This window comes from Gallus gallus, chromosome 19 (assembly GCF_016699485.2).
Source record: "Gallus gallus isolate bGalGal1 chromosome 19, bGalGal1.mat.broiler.GRCg7b, whole genome shotgun sequence".
NCBI classification, from domain to species: Eukaryota; Metazoa; Chordata; class Aves; order Galliformes; family Phasianidae; genus Gallus; species Gallus gallus.
This window is the reverse complement of record NC_052550.1, coordinates 8935753-8960511: the sequence shown is the minus strand read 5'-3', so window position 1 is coordinate 8960511 and position 24759 is coordinate 8935753. Positions and strand designations below refer to the sequence as shown.

The following is a 24759-nucleotide window of genomic DNA, read 5'->3' as shown; positions in this document are numbered from 1 at the left end:
CGGTCTGAATCACTCCATGTGTCCTTTTCTCTCCCTCCATGCTCTGTTGGAAAGGCATGTACTATTATGTAGGCACTGAACCTCTTGCTGCCTAAAGGTCAGCAAAGGAGGAGCCTACCGAGGTGCTGAGAAGAGCCCTGTGCAGGAAAGTCAGCGCTTTGCACTGTGGCCTTCAGGTGATCCCCAGTTCAGTGGGCAGGGACTTGGGGAAGGGTCATGCCTGAAACAAAGATAAATAAGTGGAGACTGCTGTCTTGCATGACAGTTGGAAATGAGTGTTTCTAATATGGCTGCATGCAAATAATCCTTGGGCTTTTCCCAATTTGGCGTCAGAAATGTGGGACTATCTTTTTCATTGCTGACTTTAATTCCTGCCTTTAAAGAAGATGTTGTGCAAGCATTATACAGCGTTGTGTCTGCATACATATCTTGAAAACACGATGTAAAAATGCTCCCCCAGCAGTGCAGACAGTTGGGCTTACCAAAAGCAGTGTTTTTTTTTTGGAAAGTTTAGATTTTTTAATTTTCCCGTGGGATGCTGGGTTGTTTGTAGTGCACCGGGGGAGCAGAGGAGAACCGTGAGAAGCGTTGCGTGCCAGCAGGTCTGCTGCTGGTCTCATTCGTTATCGTTATGTGAACCCAGCTGGAGAGTTTGGGCACACAGGGGAAGGTCCGGCTGCCAGAATCGGGCCGTGGCCTGGAGCGTAGGCGATGAGCTCAGGGTCAGTGTTGTTTTAGCAGAGGCTGCTGCTGCTGGATCTGGCTCGTGGCACGCTGGCTGTTTGCATCCACGTCCCCGTGCTGTAAGTGGGGAGGCACGTCACGGCCAGGCAGCTGATAGCAGGCATTTCGGCGTTCTCTCGGCCCCATTGCCCGTGTGGGTGACACGAGGTTTCCCCGTGCTGGTGATGAAGCTGTCTTTGTTTGCAGTCCAGACCTGCGGGCAATGGACGGAGCGAGGAGAGGTGCGATGGGCTCCGGGCTGCATTTCATCTGCACCCCTTTTGTCTTCAGCAGCGCGTTTCAGCAGGGGGTGGAGAGGTGGAAATGACATTTCATTCCTCTCCCGTGAGCGTGTGCGCGCGCCTGTGCTGAGCCCGCTGACCCCCCTGAAAATTGAAATAATGATAATGCGCGTCTCCTGACTGCATCAAAGTATCAGCACATCAAAAGCCAGGAGGCATGAAATGCAAATGATAAAGTGAAAGCAGATGGATTGTGCATGATCGCCTGATGCCCAATGAATTTTAAAAGGTGCCGGTTCACATGGGGAGAGGGGCTGAAATAAACACGTTATCCCTGCAATTTTTTTTTGTTCTTGCCGCTCACTCCTGACAATATTTTTTCACACTTCAGCGAGCAGCCACTCCATCTCTCTCCCTCCCTCTCCCTCTCTTTCTCTCCCTCTCTCTCGCTGTCTACCTCACACACGTCTCGGGTCATGTCGCCGCAGCTCCGGTGGAAATAATAAGATATAAACCACGAGGTTGTTATTTGCATAGAAATAGCATGGAGCCCCAGGCAGCATGGGAGAAGGACACAGAGATCATTTGTCTAAAATTTTAATGAAAACTTTTGCTGAGGCAGAGATTTTTATTTTTTATTTTTAACTTTGGCTGCCCCCCCCCCCTTTCCCACCCCTGTGCCTTCCTGCACCTCCCTCAGCTCCCCTTCCTCGTCACCAGCTGAACGTGCTGTGGTGCCATGGCAGGTGACGTGCTGCTGCCGTGCACTCACAGGTTAATTTCCAGTGCTTTTCTCCTTAATAGAAGTAAGCTGAAGAACTCCCAGTTTATGCATTGCTTACATGGTTCGAGCTTCCAGGACTACATTTCATCTCAGTCCTCCCAGGGATGTTCCCAAGTCTGTTGCTGACCTATTTTTAATTAGTTTGCTCCTCCTTGTCTTTTGTGTTTAAAAGAAATCCTGTCTTTAAGGCTGTTTCATTAATGCAAACAAAGAGTGGCTTTCCATCACACTGCTGCCCATCCCATGAAGTGTCACACGCCCAAAATGTCAGTGTCCCTTTGGCACTGTGACTGTCATAGGATGAGGTGTGACACGGGCTTGACAAGAACCATTGGGCTCTGCCTGCTGTCTCCAAAATCTTTTACACTTTTCTGGAATTCTTTCCTTGGTGTTGTTTCTGACCGTGTGGATCAGTGAGAGCACCTAGAGGGTTTCTTTTCTGAAAAAAAGAAAAGTTCTTCCGTTTATTGTAGCAAATTTCCCCCCAAAGAGGGTGCTTTGGATCATGGGCAGAATAGTCAGCATCCAAAGGGCTGCGAAGAGACTGCATGTCAGAGGGCTGGGAGATGCCAAGGGAATGAATCCCTGCACTGTGGATATCCACAGTGGATATGCACTGTGGATAGGTAAGGAATCACTATGGCCTCTTTTACTGTTAGGGCACTCCTGAAATGTTGGGTGAATACAAAGAGTGGATGGACTGGAAGTAGACGATGGTCATACTGGAGAGAGAAGAGGGAGCTGCCAGGAGCCTTAACCCGTTTGTGCTTGCGGGGGGTGTGGGAAGGCGGCTGCCAGCAGTGGTGCGCTGGTGGTACCTCCATCCTCAGGGCTTCTTTCTGAGGAAGTTTGTCCTCAAAATCATATTTAATTAAACAATATCTGATGGTGCCATAGCCTGTTCTAGGCCTGAAGGAGCTCAGGAGGCAATATACAGATGTTGGCAGGTTGCTGCTGAGGAAACTGCAGAACTTCCTGGGGCTGCTGGGACTGTTTTGGAGTGTGCAGCACGTGGGGACATGGGGAGCAGCAGCACAGCCCCTGCAGCATGCACCGGGCACAGGGCTCCTTGGTGGAGCTGTGGGTGAGGAATGGGAGGCTCACAGCCTGCCAGTCTGTCTCGTGCGAGTGATCCGTCTTCAGCATCGCAAGCAGTAATATTTACCCTTCAATTTCACAATCTGGAAAAATAAATAAAGGCCCGGTGAGATTGATGCTGTTCGGGGGGTTCACTGTAAACTACAGAATGTGAAAAGCTCTTCTTTTGAGATTCAAGGCAGGATAGCTCAGTATCTGCTCCAGATGACTCCGGTCTTGGGATTAGATCAAAGCAATCATGTGAGAGAAATCATACGAGTTAGAACAGCGAGTGCCATCCCTGTCATTCAAAGAAGCATTATAATTATTAATGCATGATATGAATCTTTCTATAGTGGCACAGCAAGACTATTAGGGAGACACATTTGGGTGTGGGCTGTTGGAGAATACTGACCCGAAGGGGCTCTGAGAGGCGTCAGGGAGGTGCTCACACTCAGCAGCAGCTCAGTGGGCCTGGTGGCAGGAGGGGCTCCCCTGCTTCTGGGTCATGGTGGAGCATGGTGGTTTCCTGGGTGGAGGCTGCTGCTTTCTGCTCACCCAGAGCAGATGCAGGACCTCGGGTGATGGAGGTTTCCCTGCTGTAGGTTACCAGTGCTCATACCCCAACAAAGCCAGTCTGGTTTGGGAACTGAGGTCAGAATAGTTATAGAGTCGTAGAATGGTTGAGTTGGAAGGAGCCTTACAGCCCATCCAGCCCCAGCCCCTGCTGCAGGCTGGCTGCCCCCCAGCAGATCAGGGGCCCACGGCCCCATCCATGGCACTGGGCACCACCTGGGCTGGTGGCACAAAGGGCTTCACTCTGCCTAGAGAAGTTGTGAGCAGGATGGGTGCCTGAGCTTCAGACAAGTGCAAATAAACAAACGCCGGCCTTCATTTCTGCATTTTATTTTTAATTGCCTTTCTTTAAGTGGTGATATTTGTGTATTGTTCCCATTAGAGACAATTTACGTTCCAGACATCACATTATCGGTCCCTTTATGTTTGCTTAGGGAAGAAAGTCTAATAGATTTCTGTTGACTTTTTTTTTTTCCTCCCTCCTTCTATCATTTTTAATATGGGTCTCGATCGGTTTATCTGTGTGGATGGTGCTTGTACGGCGTGGGCGTGCGGTATTTATTCCCACTGAACAGGAGCTGTGCATATTGGCCCCTATTCTGCCCATCTAAATCTCTCCCTGCACCTTCTAGGGAAACTCTTCATGTTTTAAACCCCATATGCATTTCATGTAGCAGGAATTGCATCCCAGTTCCTGGTGATCCTTTAAGGTATGTTTTAGTGGAGCGCTCTGCCCCCTGATATCCCACTGGTATGGAAGAAGATGTTTGTCAGATGTGTCCCAGAATAGCTGGTCCTGCCCTCCCATCTCTTGGCGTGTCCCTGGGAGCACATCAGGATGATCCATCTATGGTTTTTCTCTACTGTGAACTGGAGATGCATTTTCTGCCATTCTGGATGGTTGAGTGGGAACTTTAGGAGCCGTTCTGGAATAATCTCATGATTAAGCCCAAAGCCATGCTCCTGGGTGAGCAAAGCTTCATTGTACTGTGCTGGAGCCATTCCCTTGGTTGGGTTCTGAACGGGAGGGTTCTGATGGGGCTCAGAAGGTGGAAAAAGCAAGATCACTAAGTATCATGGAGACAATTATTAATACTGTTTATAGGGCTGTTGTCGAGAGTAGGGAACCCCTGGCTGGGACAGATGGGATTTATGAGTGTTTGCACCATGTAGAACAGGGGGCTGTAATTCTAGTTTGCAAAGTATATTGAGTCCTTTTGATTTACCACTGACTGATGGAGTGACCTTGAGCAGAACGTGCCGTCTCCCTACACTGCAGAAGGAGAGCTAGGCAGGAATTCTTTGACAAGACATTTTTCATTGGAAAATGCCAATTTAATGGAATGGGAACTCTTCAGGAAAAGGTATTGGTTTGGATGAATCCCTCGTTTGGGATTGTTTCACTTTGTCAAACGAAAAGCTCTTCTATTCCAACTGAATTTTCATTCCAAATTAACTGTTATTTCTACTATGTACACCGGAGATGTCAGAAGCAGTCATGATCCTGTCTGATGGGTCGCATCTCAGGATTGCAAATTTTGCAGTCCAGAGGAGGAAATTTTCCAAAGCCCCCATGAATTCTTTCAGGAAGGAGGTGGTTTCCTCCCAGTAACATTTCACGTTGCCATCTGCATTAGCCAGGCACTTTGGGATCGTCAGGCAGAAGGCGCCGTGGCAAGGCCAGCTGCAGCAGCAGTGTCCATCTGGATGTGTCTTTCCCTGCTGCCTCCCATGCAATTGCTTCTTCCCCTTCCCCCTCTGATCTCCCCAAATGAAAGCAAGGAGAGGCCTCCACCGGCAGGCCCTGCTCTGGATTTGCAGTCAGGAGCCATCTCCAATAACCATCAGGCTGTCAGCTTCCCCCACCTCCCCCTGCCTCCCACCTCCCCCATCACTCAACAAAGGAAAAAAAGAGCTGGAGCCACAGCTTGAAATATATCATGCAATAGTGTATCATGAATTTCTTGTGAATCACATTGGTGAAGCAGGTTTATTTATTTCTGAGACTTTAAATCAATACAAAGTAGGTCTCTTAGTTCTGAAGCTGGGATGGAGTGTGAAAAAATGAGCCCATTGTACTCTTAAAACTTTGGGGAAAGGAGATGACAGCTATATAATTCCATTTACCAGGCACTAGGGGCTTTAATGTGAAGGTGACAGGGAGCTCTTTGTGCATTTAGAGCACCATATCTTCTAAATAAAAGATCTGTAGACTTGATAGTGGAGTATAGCTCTGACTTTAATAATCTCCAAGCATTAGACCGAGCCAATATGTTCCCAAGTCAGAAGGGTCCCCCACCGAACGCTCGTAAATTAAAGGTGCAGGAACTGCACACGCCGGTAGATTAGAGATGCAAGAAGTGCACCCGCTCCTGCTGCATCTCCCCCAGCCCACTTCTCTGCCTGGAGTTGCTTCTCTTTTGCCCTCTAATGACATGATACGTGTGGAGGAAGAGCTGAGGGATGGAAATGAACGCCGTAAGATCTGTTGAGGCTTGACTGCACGTAATAGCAGTCGGGTTTTAAGTTCCTACATTGTGTTTTCTGATGAGACATTCGTTCTGATCATTTCTGCCTGTTTATGAAAAATAGGCTATTTATAGTATGTGCATGTGCCTTTCTGCTTCAGGTTTCTGGCAGATAATATAAATTGTGGGATGGGAATTGCAATTATTGAAATTATTTGGATAAAAATCTGGCACTTATATTTGATATAAACACATGATATGCTCTGAATAATAACAGCACTTACGTTACATGATGATTCCCATTCAAGCCCTCTGCTGTCATTTTTTCACATCTTTCATCTTTGATGAAACATTTGAGCCAATCAAGTTTGCAGCCAGAGCAGCTCTGCAGTGAATGTCTCGGCTCCAGCAGCTCAGCTTCTGCAAAGGAGTGCAGTGGGAGCCGCTGGTCAGCACAGGTTGAGCGCTAGAAATTGATCAGCGTGCACATGGTGTGCCTGTAGGCCTGGTGGAAGGGCCTTGTGAAGGCTGGGGGGGCTGCTGGAACCCTGGCTCTCCTTTGTACGTCCCAGAAGATCCTCTGTACTGGAAAGAGATGTGGTGTCCTCCTAGGATGGCTTCTGTAGAACAGATGAGATAGGTGGTAGCAGTTCTGCTGGGGCATTTGCTAAGTGTGGGGTATCAGAGGTTGCATTATCTGGAAGGTGGTGTGTGTTCTTACAGCCACGGGCTGGGCTTTAACACATGCAGTTCTAGATCTACCATCTCCTTTGGAGTGCTTCACTGATGTCCTCATCTTTTTGTTGAGATGGAGGCACAGAGGAGTCAGAGCAGCTACAATGAATGGGAAACTGGAGATGAAATCCCAAGTGCCAGGCACCAGAGTGCTGCAGCACAGTACAGTAAGGGGAGACCTCAGAACGAGCAAGTGTGGGATCTCTGTGTGGGACCATTCCTCGTTACAGACGGCGTGTCACAGTGGGGTGGGCAGAAATGTATCTTCTGGATTCTGTAGAGTGGATGGAATTTTAATTTAAAGCCAGTTTCCTGGGGCCAGGAGCTTACTGTCCAGTGCCTTGCTGTTCATGGATGTTCTTCTTTGTCTGGTTTCCCATCAGATAAGGTGAAAGATCGGAGGTTAAGCATTACTGATAATTCAGGTACATGTGCATTGCGTATCTGAGCTGTGAGAGTTGGACCCCGTCCCTTCCCACCCCTCTTGCTGTGCCTTCCCTGATCTCTGCTCTGTGGTAGCTGTATCTTTGTCCCTGGAGAAGTGACCTCTCTGCCAGGAGGGACCCATTCTGCACACTCAGCCCTGGTTGTGTTCCATATGGGATTTAATCCCATGCAGTCTTTCCTGGGTTTGGCATTCTCCATTTAACTGATTGGCAGCTTTTCTAAATCCACTCATGCCCCTGCTGACTGTGTGTCTTATTGAGGAATATCTGAATCGGTTAATTGCAGAAGCATCAGTTCTGGGCTCCTCCAGCAGACATATTCTCTTTCACCCTTGGATATTTTCTTGCAGAAACATTTATACAGCAGTATGCATTGCACCATTTAAAATTGTTAATTGGAGATTGAATTACTTGTCAGCCTTTAAAAATGTAGTCCTGTGAGGTCAGAGATGAGGCGGTTAGCAGAGCCGAGTGGATGAGCCATTGCATTCATTTTTCTCCAGCCCCGTATCACTGTGCACACCGCTGGCCCCTCGCTGCCTCCTGACCTCTGCTCCCAGCTCAGCTGCATTGGGCACACATGGGACAGCCATGGCACCCCTGTGCACAACCTTAAATGCAGCCTGGGGCTGCGCTGCCGATGAGCATCGATGGGTAAATGCTGCAGGGGGTTCTGTTCATGCAGCCCCTCGCAGTGCTCCGCCACTTCACGGAGACGTCTGCAGCACTCAGGAGAAGGAGCTGCGTATCTGTCTTCATCTCCAAAAAGGGATTTAGGGCCACGAGCAGGCGGTATATTAGGCTGCTTTCACTGCCTGTCAGCAGCGGTAAACCTGCGCTGTCGGTGCAGTCTCCAGATAAGCGGCAGCAGAGGCCCATTTTGCATGTGCATATGTTTGCATTAGTTCATAGATGGGGAGTTTAAATCCTCTTTATTTTTATTTTCCTCTGTGGAAAGCATTTAGCTAGGCTTGTGACTGGCATCCCGAGACCCGTGCTTTTCTTTGGAGTTAGCAATGGTAGTGTTGTTCCTTTGCAGTTAGGCAACGGTGGGCACGATTAATCAGCGTGTGCAGGAAGAACACTGCTCGTCCAGGGCAGCTTATGGCCAGAGCAGAGCTTCTGTTTCCCTGTCCCTTTGACACCTCTGCTCTCTGCCCAAAGGATCGGATCCCGAGGAGTGTAGCTCCTCCGTGTCCCAGCAGCACTCCTGGCAGGACGTGGGGTGTTCTGCCCTCAGAAGCAGTCAGACCTGAGCACCCCATCCTTAGCGCTGCCGTGGGCTCGAGCTGCTCCTTCCTGGGGGTCCTCGTCCTGAATGGAGCTGTGCCTGCGGGTTACCGGGGGAGGATGGGTTGTCTGCCTGCGTCTGAGGGGGTTTTAAGATCTAAATGAAGCAGGTATGTAATGCCCTCTGTCTGCTAGAAAGACTCAACCCATAAAAATAACAAACGGCATATATTTGCTAGAATGTCAAAGTTATGAGTTTATTTTGTAATGATGTGCTCCTGCCTTCATGAGGTAAACTGGCCGTGGCAGAGGTGTTATTAGTAATATGGACTCAGTGGAGCAGAAAGCCGAGTGACCGAGAGATCAGTGTATCAGTCAGCGAGAGGGCAAATGGAAAGAGACAGCGGGGAATGAGAAAAGAGCTGTGGAGCCCGGGCTGAGGCTGGCGTGGAGCCGTGCAGGAGGGTCGGACGCAGCACTCATCTGATCTCCCAACCTCTCCCAGCTGGGGCTTTGTCTTCGCTGTCCCTTCTGCAGCACGTGGCTTTTCCACACCCGGGTCAGTGCTCAGGAGACTTGTTCATGTCTCAGCTGCTCAGAAAGGGCAGGTGGGACGGCTGCCTCGGCTTTCCACGGGTGTCATTTCCCTTGGAAATCCATACCTGCGGATCTCAGCTGTGCACAGGGAGGTCTGCTGGGAGCCATCGCTCCATCCTTTGGTGCTGAAGTGACCGTGACTTGCTGTATGCATCTCCTCAGTCTGTACCCGCTGGCCACATCCCATCCCCTGATGGTTTCCCTGTTTTTCCTTTCAAGGTGCTGGGACGGGAGGTGTACACCTCCAACAACCAGCTGGGCGGGATCCAGATCATGCACAACAACGGGGTGACCCACGGCACCGTGTGCGACGATTTTGAAGGAGTCTACACTATCCTGCTGTGGCTTTCCTACATGCCCAAGGTAATTCCTGGCCCTGCAGGAGTGTGGCGTGTCACTCCCCATTCTCTTTGTTCACAGGGCTTTGGGGAGGAGGGCAGACTCCCTGAATACTTTCTTCAATCCTGTGTTTGTAGCAAAACAATTTAGACTCGTGATTGAAGCAGTTGGGCATTGTGGTACTGAACTCCACAGAGCAGTTTCTGATGTGCAAAGCTGGGATGAGAGCAGCCCTGCGCTGCTGGGTGTACTTCCACATCGCATCCCTGCTGTCCTGTCTTCAGTACTCTCAGTGGCAGGACTTGATGTCAGCAGTGGGTTGTCTTTTCCTGGAAAGGCTCTAAAAGTTCCTCTCTGAGGCAGTAATTTGTAGGAGCTGATGTATGTGTGTTAGCTGCTCTGCAGCCAGGAAGGCAGCAGTAAGAACATGCAGGTCACCTTCCTTCAGGAAAGACTGCATGAATGAGTCTGGTGGCCTGGTCACCTCTAGAAATTAAATTGCAACCCCTTGCAAATGCTGTCAGTGCCTGAAGTTCAGGAACAAGTAAAGCAAAGTGCATAGCGGATGATGCTGAAGGAGGGGTTTTGAGAGTGTTTGGAGCACCCTGGAAGTTTCTTCAAACTCCTGCCAAGGCTCTGAGGTCGTATGCTACAGAGTTGTACTGTGTGGTGGAAAGAGGACTCCAACCAGGAGCTTGAGATTTGGTGTTTGGTGCAAAGCCACGTAGAATTACTACTTCAAATATTTTTCTTTTTTCCTTAGAGCGTATACAGCCCTGTTCCTATCCTCAAGGTCAAGGATCCTATAGACAGAACCATAGACTTCGTTCCTACCAAGACTCCCTATGATCCTCGCTGGATGCTGGCTGGACGCCCAAATCCAAGTAAGCAGATCTTTGGTGGTCAGGACGTGCCACGTTGTGTCTTGGTTCAAGAAAATCAAGGCTCCACATCTGTTACTGCTTTGTCAATGATCCGATTTCAGCATCAAATTATTATTACTCTGGTGCAGTCCAATGCCCATTGTGTAGTTAGAATTCCAAAGTCTAAGGAAGGAAGGTATCTTAGCAAATAGGGCAGGAGGCCTTGTGTGATAACCTTGTGAATCTGGTACTTTAGGACTTGAGTGAAGCCAGGTGCATTCTGAAGCCTGAATCTATCTATTCCGTCTGGAGATTCTCTGCATCTGCTTCCAGACTTGAAGCATTCCATTCTGCCTCCTGCCCCCAGCCAGGCACCCTGTGGACGTGGGTAGTTAAAAAGGATCAGGCTGGTTGGAATGGGAAGAGAAGTCCAAGGCCTGCACCCAAATACATTTCAGAGCTTATGAAATGATCAGTTCTAAGGGATTTAGATGCAACGTACAAAAATAGCATGTAAATTCCAAGTGCTTGGGAACATTCAGAAGTAATAGTTACTTCTACAGACTTTCTTTTTGCGGTTCAGAGGAAAGTGCAAATACAAAAGTCTTTACATTCGAGGAATTGCAAGGCATTCCTGCAGATCTTAGAGAATAAATAGATTGGAAGCACTGCCAGCCACTGAACCCCTGTGCGTGCACTTGGGGTTGTGCAGCCTGTGTACATACAAGCTGCAAACTGGGTGACCATTATGCCTGCTGTTATTAATGAGTTTGGGGGGCTAAAATGAGATTTGTGATAAACTAAGTTTTCTGTTTTTGGATAATATTTTTTCATCATCTCTCAAGTAATTCATCCAGCTGTCTGAGCGCAGAAAACGCTGCCTTCCAAATCGAGTGACTTCAGATTTTAATTTAGTGGAAGCGTTAAGGAAAGCAGATGATTCCCTGTGATAAGTTAAAGCAGATATCTCCTAGGTGAAAAGTTAAAGCCATTTATTAGAGGAGATATTGCCGTGATATTCTTCAAACTGACGCCCGACACGAGGCCAGAATCTAAACGATCAGCTTTGGGCTCACGATAAAGAGATAATTTTGAAATGGATGGTCACATTTTACAGTGGGGCCACAGAGGCAGGGAATGTAGAACACAGTAATTACAAGTTTGGTCTTGATAAAACACTCTCCATCCTGTTTAAGTCAGCAGAGGTTAGCTTGCTTGGATCTCCACTTTTAATTGGTTTTGGACTTGGGTTTGCAGAAGCAAAGGTGCTTGTTCAGATTAAAGCATTCCTCAGAAGCTGTGTGCCAAGGGGTGAAGCTGGGAGGGTTTTTTTGTTGGCTTTTTTTTTTCTTGGCAGAAGCTTCGTGAAGTCTCAGAGAAGAGCAGACAGCCACAGAACGAGTTTTGTACCTGTTGGGTGGGCACTGCCTTGGCAGCACTGTGCTCTTCGGGGGTTTGATTTCCTCGAGGCACTGGGAAGTCACTGCCTCCTCTGGGCCATGCATTGGTCTGATAGTGCGTGGTGACTCCTAAAGCATGCTTCAGTTTATGGGATGCATCTGGTATCTGTACAGAGAGCAGGCTTTCAATATGCAGCGCTTCACTTAAGGTTTTCCCAAGGAATGTGTGAAACTCTCAGATGTGCCATCTCATTTTCAGGCATTATGGAATTTTCTGCATTTCTTTGCAGGAGGTATCAGGCAGAAGCAAGAGAAAACTGCGAGCTGAGTTTTAAAATAGAAACAGGCCTTTTGGAAAACATCTTTAATGACTTTGCTGCCTTTTGACAAATGTTTGTCCTATCTGGAAAAAAAAGTTATTTATTTAAAAGCATGCAAAGTCCCTCTGCTATCTGAACCCCATCGTTTAACAATAAATGATGCTTTTGCTGATAAATGACTGTCTTTATGCAGGCTAGCAAATGAAATAAGACATGATGGCTGAAGGCAGACAAATGCTCAGCTGTCTAATGTTCCCTTGTATTATAATCTGTTTAAAATTAAATAAATAAATACATCAAAAAGCAGCGCCACGTCCTCCAGTTGGCATTTTTAAGCAAGTTTCTGTTGCTCCTTCTGTATTCTTTCTCCTTCCTCGTCCCACCTCTGATGTCTCCACTTCTCCCCTTCCTTTTAGGTCAAAAAGGGCAATGGCAGAGTGGTTTCTTTGACAATGGCTCGTTCCTGGAGATCATGCAGCCCTGGGCACAGACGGTTGTGGTTGGCAGAGCAAGGTAAATGCTGAGAGACTTTTTAGGTGTTTGTAGAAATGCTTTCATCACACCTTACTTTTTTTCTGGAACCTCATTTCAAAGTTGATAGTAAAAATAAGTCATTACTTGAATAGGATACTTCTTTACCACACGAATGGAGCATGCACTGATCATTGCTCCTGTTTTGCTTGGAGGTGACATGCACAAAAAGAGATGGTTAAAAATGATGGAAGACAAAACCTGCTTCTCTGGGTACGTGGTCACAGCGAGGCCTTCCTGCGGCTGTTAGCCCAAGGGATGGTGCACAGCTTAGTGCTCTGAGGTCACACTTATCTTGCAGGAGTAGTTCAGCTAAAACTGGAACAAATGGCAAGAGACTCTGCAACAAAAGAATTTAACGTTGAGACTTGCATGGAATTGCTTGCAGCATTTTCTGAAGCAGCACCTGATGATCTCAGGTGTCTTCTCTGCTGCGGAGGTGTGCAGCAAAAAGGGATTGAGACTTCCTTAGGACTCTCCTAGAGCAGGACGTGATCAGGAGGATGCCCATTTCCTTAGATCCCGTATATCAGAACGTGGGCTGCTCCTGCCCGACCGAAGGGCTCTGAGCAGCTCAGCCCTGCCATCCCCCAGTGGCTCTGTGTCTGTGACTGCTGCTGGCCCCGGGAGTTCCATTCCACTCAGAACATTGTCTGATCTTCATACATCGTTGAAAGGAACCTAAAATACCTGCAGACTCCACTCCTAACTGCAGCACGTAACCCCAGGTTGTCCTGTGACCTTTTGATACACTTCAGTATTTTTATCTGCCATCTGTAACACACTAAAGTTTTATCTCACGAGGCACTCAAATCCTGTAAAGCCTTTTAGATTGAGCAGTATTCCAGGGAAAAGAAACAGCTGGTGGCTTGGCCAAGCTGGAAGGTCTCTGTCCAGGCTGGTGCTTGGCCCCTCTGCAGTTCCTTCTGGCAGATTCCGAGTTGCTCTGGGCTCTCCCATGCACACACGTATATATAACACAAATGAAACCAACTTCTTGGAAAGCAGCGGCACTTTGAAAAAACAAATACGAATATATTCTTCTGGGATTGTTACTGTAAGTGCTGCCAAAACTCATCTTTTGTATGTATGTTTGGAATATGTGTGCTGTTGGCTGTAAATTGTCTTTTATTATTCTATGGCAACTTGTCCAGGGACACACTATAAAACAAGATGTAGCATCTTCATGTGCTAGCCTGATAAAATTTATATGAAGTATAATGGAAAACAGAAGTTGTTTTGAGCTGTTTTCAAGTTCAATAAATAACTGTAATACTTGGATAAAGATGTTCTTTATTAGGTCACATGGGCCCTAATATAGAAGTTATAAGTTACCGATTTAAGACGGCTTCTGCAATTACGGGTATCTGGGCAGACTCTTAATCATAGTGAATGGGAATGTTCTCAGCCCCCTGGTGCCCATCGGCCGTGCTGTCCCTCCTCGGGTGGCTGCAGGAGCGGCTCGCTGGGATGGAGGCAGCGAGGCAGGCGGCCCCAAACCTCTGTGCACCGCCGCCAGCAAGAGGGAGTCGTAGCAGCAGCAGGGTGCAGCCAGTTCTATTGTGTTTCATTCTCAGTGAGGCACGTGGCGGGTTTTAGAACTAGGTTTTGCTTTGAGAAGCCTAAATTCAGCTCTGAAATTATCCAGCTGCCTGCCTAAACTCTTCAAAAAGGCCCCCTCCTCCTCCATTTGCATGCGTTATTTGTCTCTCCTGAGTATTTTGATGTGAATTGGAAAAATGGTCTAGTTGTGTAACAGTGAAAATAGGGGTTTTGATGTGTCTCACCTCCTTTCAGGCTGGGAGGAATACCTGTAGGAGTAGTTGCCGTAGAAACCAGAACAGTGGAGCTGAGCATCCCTGCTGATCCCGCCAACCTGGACTCGGAGGCCAAGGTCAGCTGAGTGTGTGTGGTTGTCCTCTGCAAATGTCTCTGAGAAAAGAGCATTTGGTTTGGTGGCATTTTTTTTCTCTCAAATACAGGACACAAAGTAGAGCCAGTCCTCGGCGGGGGTGGTTGTGTTGGCTGTTTGCTCCACGTTTCCCTGTAGTTCTCCTGTGGGCTGAGATGTGGGGAGTGGGGCATTGGAAACATCATTTCCCAGTTCCCTGGCTGTGACCGCAGTGTTTCATGCTCTTGCTGCTTTGACATTTTGCATTTCTCCTGCCTGATTTCACAGCTGTGGCCCTACATCATCTCTTCTGGGTCTTCTCCTTTGCATATCCTTTTCTTTCTCCTTCACATTGTTACAGCAGTCACAGCATAGGGCTTCCTGTGCCATCTCCCCATGGGGAGATCAGCGACATCACTCCTTTTGACGCTGGTGACAGAAGGATTGTCCCAGCTTTTCTGTGGGCAGGCAGATCCTGTGCATTTTGTGTGCTCTGTTCTGCATCGATGGTTCCACGTTGCAGTTCTTGCTGCAGCTGTTTCTGTATTTTTTTGTGCTAACTCCTAAGGTAATGGAGGACTTACTGATCCTTCTCATTCCCACAGATAATCCAGCAGGCTGGTCAGGTGTGGTTCCCCGACTCTGCCTTTAAGACAGCCCAGGCCATCAACGACTTCAACAGAGAAGGGCTGCCTCTGATGGTCTTTGCCAACTGGAGAGGCTTCTCTGGTGGCATGAAAGGTAACGGCCACTCGTGTACTCTGATGGTGTTGTCCTGTAGGGTGGTGCTATGGTACCTGTGGTGGTGGCAAAGGGTTTTGTTCTTTTCCTTCCTTCTTGGCTCTTGTCTTTAACAGCCGTGTGCAGGAGTAACACCGAGTGTGCCAGGTGCAAATCTGAAATCGGGTTCTTTTCAGCATAACAGCACCGCTGTATTTTTATACATACCCTCATGGAGGGTTACAGGAACTGGCCAGACCAGCTGCAGTGGGAACAGGTAATTGGACTGTAACTGTGGGCTAGTTGCTAACAAAATTTACAGCTGCCAACCTGGGCTAATTAAGCAGTAATCTCAGGAAACCCCTTCTGCTTTATATCCTTCTGCCTCAGCTTGGAAGTGGGTAAGCCAGCAGTACTGGGTAATGGAAGGGCATGTTGTAGCAAGTGGAAGCAGTGTCCTGCTGATGGTTTCTCACACTGATAGCACTGTGTGTATCGGGATGGACTCCCCGTCCCGGGCGGTCCTTTTGGAGGCAGTGCCTGCTCACGCACGGTTATAAAGCTGCTCAGTTCATGTACTGGCAGTTAGGCTTCTGTACCACGTATTGCTGCTTGAAATTCTGTGAAGTGCCAGGAACGTGAGATTGATACTATAAAATTTAAATAAGTGAAGGATTACGGCCTTTTACCTGCGTGCAGCACTTTGCACCCAGAAGGAACATTACAGGTCCACTGACAGCAGGAGTTCCGCTGGGGAGGGCTGCCCTTGTGACAGTGTGAGTGTTGCTCAGAAACTGTGTAGCTTCCAAGCTGGAACCACAGGCCCAGGGTGGAAAAGAAGGTGCTCATTTGTGGGAAGATGCCAGTGCTGCACTGTGCATCCCCGGAGACCTGCACGGAGCTGCTGCAGGGTGCGCTGTGCCAGGCACACTCTGCTACGGCCCTCGCTGGGGCCCGGTGGCAGCCCTGCTCCTGCTGCCGCTCACTGCGCTCCTCGGGGCCGTGTTGGCAGTGTTGGTTTCAGCGCTGCCTGGGGATTATGCAGGGAGGGAAAATAAACAATTATGCCACCCCTCAGTGCACACAAACACACTGCCAGGAGCCGGCTGCACTGTGGGTAAAATGACTCCAAAATTGTGTGTAATGAGTAGGAAAAGATTAGAGACAGCTCTTGCTATGCTGAAAATTGACATTAGCAGAGGGGGGAAAAAAAAAAGCAAGCAAAGGAAAAAAGCCCAGCCCCTTTACTCGTCGGCCTAGGAGGTCCGATTCGGGCGGTAGAAGAAATAAAGGAAGCACAGAAATGGAGGCGTCTCAACGCGCCGGCGCTTCCCCAGCGAGCGCTGCCTGGCCGGGAGGCTCCTCAGCATAATGCAAAATTAAATTATAAAAACTGGCTTGAATATTTAGATGGAGGAGCCATTTGGAAGTGGTTTATTTAGGCGAACCGGCAGTGACCCACGACGGGGAGACATCAAGCATGAAATTTACTGGAAATTAGCACCGGGGTCTTGGACTCGGCATGAATAGTTTGATAGCATGCAAATCCCCGCGACATTAACGGCGGCGCTGCTTGTGCTACAGGGTCACTCGCGGCTGGGTTTTCATGTTTCACTTATTATTTTTCCCTGGGACAGGTTATAAATAACAATAAAAAAAATCTAAGCGGGAGGAGAGGGCTGTTTTAAATCTCTGATTACCTGGTGCTGAACGGCGCTGCTGCTGTACGTAATGGGTTTACGAGGTTCATTATGTGTCTGCAGCCAACGTGCGCCCGGTGTTTACCTTCGGGTCCTATCTGCTAATCCAGCCGAGCTGATGAGATCCGTTCCAGCTTCGGAGGTTCAGGGCACGCTGCCCGAGATGCACAAACTGCCTGCACCAATCCAGCACGCCTGCTGCATCCCAGCGCCGCCGTTTGCACACGCAGGGAAGGGTCGGTGCGCAGCAGGCGCCGGTGCACGCTGCAGGCACAGCATGGGGAGGTGTGCTGCGAGCACTCTGCCCTGCTGAATAACAAGCACTGCTCTTCCTGGAGGACTCCTGCAGCGTTGCTGCTTTGCCCGGCTTTAAATGAGTGCAGGGCTGAAATTTGGCCCAGAAATTTCATGTTTAATTTTAATTTCGCCGATCCTAATGTAAGCAGCTAGGAGTTTATAGCCTGTCTGACGGCAGGAAGGGGCATCCGGGAAGGCAGAAATCGGCCTTGGTGGAAGTTTGAAGCGTGCAAGAGAAGCCTGAAGTCAGTGTAAACCCATGTACAACATGTGAGGCACAGCGTGCTGGGAGCTGGCAGTGGAGCACTGCAGCGCGGGGTCCCCAGGGGAGCAGATGTGTGCGTGGGGAGCTGTGGCTGCAGGAGCACTGCTGCGCCCCACGTCCCTCTGCACGAGGGATGCCTCTCTTCCAGGACTTAACCTGAGTAAAATATATACCCTTGGCAGGAGTGACAAATGGATTGCTAATTACACAATTATTTTATTATGTAGCTCTAGTAAAAAATGTCTAGTAAAGAATTAATTCAGTTAAAATAATTTGAATCGAGCAATTATTTTCTTAACACTAGAATTAGCTGAAAGTACTTCAAGTGGTTTATTACTAGCGCTACATAATAAAATAATTGTGTAATTAGTAATAAATTTGTCACCCCTTTTGAGGTCTTTTTCTTTGCTCAGGACAAATGGAAAGGTTGGAGCTCTGTTTGGTTCCAGGCCCCACTGCTCTGCCAGCATTCAGTCAGTCACAGCTAGTGGAAGTAGATTGTCCTTCTCCTCACTGGCATTTGGCATCTCTTAAATATTAGGAAGTTCCTTTTCTTGGGTGTTTGGACAGTGACCTTGCAGCTGTGCTGGGCAGAGCACAGAGCACATCAGAGCCTGTGGTACTGATGCATACATACATACACTTTATGTATGCACTCTTACTGTGTATTTCCCAAAGAGTTGGGGACCTAACTGTGTCTGTGCTGCTGCTCCCCATTAACCTGGGGGCTGTGATGTGCAGACCTGGGCTGGAGTCTGTCCTTCCCCAGCAGTGGCTTTCTTGAGGGATGTAAGGATTTCAGGTCAGCGTCGGTCTGTCCATGACTGACTGCAGGTGTGGATGCAAGAAGGAATAATGGGAACTGAATTGGGATGGGGAAGGAGGGAAAACTTGGCTGAATGTTGTGGAAATGGCCCTAAAGAACAAGAGTTGGTGGTTTGGGATTTCCAAACGGAGGCTTTAAGAAGCACTGAAAAGAAGCATAGGATGGGGTCCCGTGTGGACAGAGATGGACCAGATAATCCTGCTAAGTGTTTCTCATTTCTTATACATCCGATTCAATGCTTCCAAATATAATTATGTGTAACAAAATATATGTATTCGAGGCTGCCTGTTTCCATTACAAACTACATCCGTTACAAACAGTATCATCTCATATAAATTCTCACTGCCTTCATTCTTTTCTCTTTTATGTAAATCACCTTTGGGGCAGATACTTCCCGTGCTTTCTCTGTACACAGTGGAGTTCTTCAGAATTTCAGCAAAATGCCTTGGATAGGTTTTAAAGCCAGAAGAGGGGAGGAGAGCTATTCCACGTCTGACCCCTCAGCACTCACTGCCTTTTATAAGGACATATAAGGATCTATACATGTGCACCTTCCCTCCTGGGCACCCTGCCCTTGGCCAGCAGCACCTGCTGGAGCTGTAGTGTGGCATGGGGAGGGGGTGTCCAGAGCTGGCCGCTTGCATTCCTCTCTGCAGTTTGACCCACTGTGCTGTGTCCTTTCCCTGCAGACATGTACGACCAGGTGCTCAAGTTTGGTGCCTACATCGTGGACGGCCTGCGGGAGTACCGGCAGCCCGTGCTCATCTACATCCCACCGCAGGCGGAGCTCAGGGGCGGCTCCTGGGCCGTCATCGACCCCACCATCAACCCCAGGCACATGGAGATGTACGCGGACCGTGAAAGCAGGTAGGGCTGCTCAGAGCCTCTGTGGCCAGGCAGGGCCAAGGCCAAGCGTGGAGCTGTGAGTGTGCACTCTGTGTAGCATCCCTTGGTATTGTCCTGTCCGGTGGGGGCATGGGGTCATAGGACTGTTTGAGTTGGAAGGGACCATTAAAGGCACCCCGCAGTGCACAGGGACCCCCACAGCCTGGTGTGGTGCTCAGAGCCCCATCCCCTCACCTTGGGGGTCTGCAGGGATGGGGCACTGCCATCTCTTTGGGTCATTGCACTCAGCTTATAAACTACAACTTGCGTAAGTGAAGTCCTAGTTACAGCTTGTAGAATGACAGGCAGACTCTTGGAAGCACACTTCTAAATGAGAATCTCTGAAATATAGTGATACTCAATCACTCTGAGGAAGAAGCCAGCCCTGCCAGGTCTGTGTGCAGGATGGGGTGAGCCAGGAGGACGGGCACGCAGTTAGTGGGGGATGGTACCTGCAGCCATGGGGAGCAGCAGGCAGGTTCTGGGCACGTGGCCTGCATGCTGGCAGTGCTGAGCAGGGCTCTGCTGCCCTCAGCTCTTGTAGCCAAAAAGATAACTCTGGGAGCGCTGCCGTCCTGTCTCTCCCCACTGCAGTGTGTTTGTGATAATTCCCATCGCCAGTGCTGCTCCACCACCTCAGCACTGTCTTTCTTCTCCTCCTCTAATGAACGTGCTTGGTTAATTGATGTGTCACAAGGCTTTACCTTTCGGAGAAGCTTTCAGGTCGCAGCTGACAGAAGCTGCTATGAGCAGTGCTGGTGCCAGGCTGCGCTCTGTGCTGCTGGATGGGCCTCTCCTGTGCAGCCTCGTGTGCAGCGGCGTTGGGTAAACCACAGCTAAGATTCGTTCTCTCTTTGTCTCCCTCCTCCCTTCTCTGCTTCTTTCTACATACTTCCAGACAACATCGAACCATTGCGTTTTGAGTTTCCCTTGTCTGATGGCCTGAACGTGCCTTTCTTTTCTCTTTTCCCATCACTGATCAGAGGGGGAATCCTGGAGCCGGAGGGGACGGTGGAAATCAAGTTCCGCAGGAAGGACCTGGTGAAGACAATGAGGAGAGTGGACCCCGTCTACATGCGGCTGGCGGAGCGGCTGGGTACATTTGGTGGGCAGCGGAGCGTTCTGCTGCCGGCTAATGGGGGTGGGCACGGGCCTTAAAAAGGGGCACTCAGGCATTTTATCAAATTCATGATAATTTTTATTTACTGTCACCTAACTTGGGAAGAAAACCAGATGAGACAGGCTGCGTGTATGGGCGTGTGAGAGAGGATTGGTGTGCATACAGCGTACGTAGGGGGTGCTAGATGGAAGGTGTCTTTGTGAGCTGAGTTTTTTAATTGATGGGGCCTTGCAGCAGACATTGGCTACAGATGCTTGGCTCCGGTTTCCATCTCAGCAGTTTTTGGCCAAACCCTCAGCTGGTGTCGTTTGGCGTAATTAAGAATTTGGCCAGAGACGCTTTGGCTGCTGGGCTGTCTGTGTGTGCCTGAGGCAGTGTTCGGTAACAGTGTCTGCTTTTCAGTTTTAAGAAAGCAAGAATATATCCCTCAGCTCCTCGGTAAGTAGGGGTGATGTGCAGTGCTCAGCAGCCGGCGTGTCGCCGTGTTGTTATCCCGGTCCCTTTCATTCCAAACAATCCCAACACCTGGTATATGCCCAACGGCCCAAAACACGGAGCGTTCAGCAAAACGCACTTAATATCAGATGTGTACTCTCTCAGGAGAATAGGCTCCTTAAAGAGTTCTTTGCTGGCTCTTACTATAAGAGTATAATCTTACAGAGCCTCTTTTTACCTCCAAAATTGAGTACATTTTAGCAGAGGAAGCAGGTTACGTGGCTATGGTGTGAATTTATAAAGCCTTCTGGGATCCTTCAGGAGGAGAAGTGTTCTGCAAATGACTGATAAATCGTCTCTGTTGTTGCAGTTACATTTTATTATTTGGCTTCTTTTAATTTATGGTAGTGCAACAATTTATATACAAAACAAGTGTTCTGATACGCCTTGGGAGGAGAATAGTAATTGTACAGGGTGCTGGGAGTGCTGGGAATGAGAGCGCTTGCTGAAAGTCAGCTTCTTGCTGATGTCTTTGATAGCATCAAATCCTTTTCTCTCTGATGGCAGTTTAAATGTCTCTGTTTCCCTCTCTGGGTGTGCAGCAGGTGGGCAGTGTCCAGGCCTGGTGAGGGGCAGCGATTTGTCTGAGTTGTCTGACTCCTGTGCATTCCTGCAGTGGGGAGAGGGGACACAGCTGTCCCATGGCTGTGTTGTTCTGCCCGTGTCTGTTGGAGTGAAAAACCATCTGAATGTTTGTAGCTGCAGCAAAACCCATTTTGGCCCTATGTTAGACTGACAGCATCTGATGGAAGCAGACAACGTGACTGTGCCAAGTCATGGGCACGCAGGAGAGGGGTCCCGGTGGCCGTGCAGCTCAGGGCTGCACACTTGGGGTGAGGGGCTGCAGCTCATTCCCCACACAGCCACGATTCCCAGCTCCGCTCCTGGTGCTGCATTCCTGGTCCCCAGCAGCCCACACAGGATTGCTGCCACAGGGGCTTGGGGTTGGCCCAGTCCTCATGTGACAGAGGAAGTGGAGAGCAGAGCTCGTGGTGTGCTGGGAGCAGCCACAGTGTGCCACCCAGAGCCACGGGCATGGGGACAGGGGTGGGGGAGGTCTCTGCTGGGGGTCTCTGTGCCCGGCCGGGCTGGGAGAGGAGGCAGGAGCCGTATGGGCCCTTCTGCCACCTCTTCCTGTACGGGGCAATTACTCCCGGCAAACTCCATGCACTTTAATTAAAATGATTGCAACACAAGAGCAAGTCACTTACAACTGTACACAGGGAGAGCTCTAAAAGCTTCAGTCACTGATAAGCATCTCACTTAGATGGCTGTAATTGCTGCCAGCGTCGGGCGATCATTGCTGTTGTTTTGCTGCTAATTCCGTGCCGTAGCAGGAAAGCTAAGATTGCAGGACACTGAATTGCATAATTTTTTTTTTTTTTTTGCTGGTTTTCTTTCTGGCCAATTTAAAATTTGTCAAAGTCGGTCTTCTTCTGGATCACTGCCCTTTGATATTTCGCGCACTCCATTTGCCACAAACAAGCCGCAGGGCCGCAGTTCATGCTGACTCCAGCAGAAGCAGAGAAAGCTCCATTTATCTTACACTGCCTGCTGAATTCTTACTCATTAGCTGGGGGTTCACTGCCTCTCTTTAACCCCTGAGTGGCTGTCATCCCTCCCCGAGCTGCCTGCAGCGGGAGGTGCTCGGCGTGGGGAGCGGGGATGGGCGCTCCCATTGCAGGCATCTCCCTCCGCCGCGCTCCGGCCGCAGTGGGGGAGTGTGAGAGCAGCGGAGGCCGGCAGATATCGAATCATTTGACATAAATCTGTTCATTATCAATTCCCTGGCACTAGTCCTGAAATGTTTATTAGCCCCGCGTTGTATTGCGGTGTCACTCAGAGTTGTGCTGTTCCCAAACAGAGCGGAGGGGAGGAGGGAGGGCGGTCCCATCCTGCCCGGATCGTTCCCCCGGGTGCGCTGAGTCGGACTGCAGCCGCAGCTCAGAGCAGCACAGCGATGCCATTCATTTTATTTATTTCTTACAGCGGAACAGGTAGGAGTGGAATAAATACTAACTTTGCCGTGCAGACCCCAGGCATGCAATGCTTCGGTTGTGTGCCGTAATGTAAGCAAAAAATGGGTGGAATGTGAAGGGATGGCAGAAGGGCTCCAGTTGGGGTGAGACTCAATGTTACCGTATCAGATATTTACCATGGGGAAGGGGCAGTCTCTGTGGTTCTCCCGATAGAAGTGTGGGCTGTGTGCTGGCACCAACCCGACTCCAGGTGAAGCTGTGTGCCCGGGTGCAGCTGTGCACCGTGGGAGGAGTGCTGTGTCTGCATTGGGAAGCAGAGGCAGCTCACGCAGCCATCAGCCCGCAGCGGGGACACTGTGCCATGGCCAGGCCTCTCCCAGCTCCGGCTCAGAAAGGTGGGTTGTGGCTCAGAGGTCCGGTAATTATTTTCTGGGGGTGGGTTGTTGCTCTGTGCTGTAATTAATCAAAATGCTGGTTGTTTTCCTGAGCAGTGACTAAGAAAAATGGTGCTGTAGTGGTGCCGTCTCTCAGGAAGTCTGGGACAAACGCAGTCGGTGCAGCTGTAACTTTTTGCCTTTGCTTCTCTCTGCAAAGTGCTGCTGCATTTGAGTTGTTACTGTGCAGTCAGGAGCCCAGATGAGAAGTGCTGATTGCTGCCACCTCTTCCATCGGCATCCCGAGCCCCTCCCTGCAGGGCCGTAATGGATTCCCCCAAACACACTTCCAGGACTCCCACATCTGCCACGTGGCCCACCTGCTGTGTTGCTATCACAGAGCTCTGGGAGCAGAGTGGGACAGGACCAGGGCAGAGCGCCGTGTGGTGCAGCTGCACGAGGCTGCTTCAAGCCCGTGTCACGGGCACGTGTGACCTTGACTGCTATTGCATATTGCACCTTTGTAACATAAATCCTACTGAATATTTAGTGAAGCAATTACAAGCAGTCTCATTTAAAGGAACAGGCGATGGCCCAAAGCTGCCCGCTGTGCAGGGATGTGAGCTCACAGTGACCTTCCTGTCCCCAGCTGCTGCTCTGGGTTCTGTCCGGCAGCAGATGGGGAAAGGCAGAGGAAAAGCAGGTGAGATTCATGGGGATTCTTGCAGGTGTGGAAATTGGATGGGGCGGTTGTGACCAGGGTTAAAATGGACACGTCCTGATGTCACTGAGTGGCTCTTACTGTGCTGCCTGGGAAGCAGCAAATCCCCACGTGGGCCTGTGGGTGTGCAGCTGTGGCTGTGCCGGGTCCTTGGCAGTGTCTGGGGAAGAGGTGAGCGGATGGCCAAGGAAATGCTTTGCCAGGCTGAGGCTGTGCAGAGGGCGAGGGAGAAAGTCCCACGTTTTAACAGCTTAGAAGCCATAAACCATCAAATTGATTCAGAAGCTGCCGGCTTTCTGCAATCAGAGGGAACCTACAATAACATTTCTTGAAGTCATTTTGTCTAACCTGTTAAACTGGTCATATTTAAGAAAAGTGCTTTGCTCCTAAATGTTATGGGAGGCTGTGATTCATGGGCCTGCAGAGCCGCTCCCCAACGGCAGGAGCTTTACTGGAGGCGGGGGGCTGCTCCCACGGAGGGGTTTTGTTTAATGGGGCACAAATCACAATAGTTTAGGTGTTGCTTTCTCTGCTGCAATGCCTCCCCTTAACTTTTGGAGAGCGGCGTAAATTGAGATTCAGCATCGGAGAGCTCTGCCAGCAGATTTACTGCACGGAGCTCCCATCCGTCTGCATGCGGGTCGGTGGCCGTGGGGTCCCCTTCCCCGTTAGGTCCCAAACCTCTCCCCTCACAGTGTGATCTTTTGCATCTCCCAACACAAACGCTGCTACCCCAGGGCAATTTCTCTGCCAGTCCCAAGGCAGTTCTGCAGTCCTTCAAAAAAGGGAAGACGTGGTGGGATGAAGAGCTGGGAAATACGGAGTGCTGTGGTTGGGCTCTGCTGCAGAGGCACTTCGTGGCACTTGGAGGGCACCTCCAGCACCACCCGAGTGTGCCCCACATCGCTGCCGAGCAGGGAGATCCTCCTTCCCCGACATCCCCACTGCATCCCCTGCCACAGCACTGCTCCTTTGTTTCCCATTGATCAGCAGCTGATCCATACCTCCAGGTCTATAATGTTCCTATGATTTAAACAGTAACGCTTTCATTAACTGTCCGGTACCTTCAGAGCACAGGAATCCCATATTTTAAGGCTGCTCTCCCTGCCAGGTGAGATTTGTGGAAGGAGACTTTTCCCGAGAAATAAATAAATA

The 24759-nt window shown here is 49.6% G+C and overlaps 1 protein-coding gene across 9 annotated transcripts in view; it reads left to right on the top strand.

Moving 5' to 3' along the window:
* Positions 1-24759, top strand: part of ACACA (acetyl-CoA carboxylase alpha) — a 111105-nt gene that overhangs the window by 78823 nt on the left and 7523 nt on the right. For all 9 annotated transcript variants that reach the window (XM_046902304.1, XM_015295691.4, XM_046902306.1 and 6 more), the window contains 7 exons: positions 9098-9241; positions 9981-10101; positions 12217-12313; positions 14129-14225; positions 14828-14963; positions 18720-18897; positions 19899-20011. In XM_046902304.1, coding sequence (XP_046758260.1) covers positions 9098-9241; positions 9981-10101; positions 12217-12313; positions 14129-14225; positions 14828-14963; positions 18720-18897; positions 19899-20011 — 886 coding nt within the window. The remainder of the gene's footprint in view (positions 1-9097; positions 9242-9980; positions 10102-12216; positions 12314-14128; positions 14226-14827; positions 14964-18719; positions 18898-19898; positions 20012-24759) is intronic.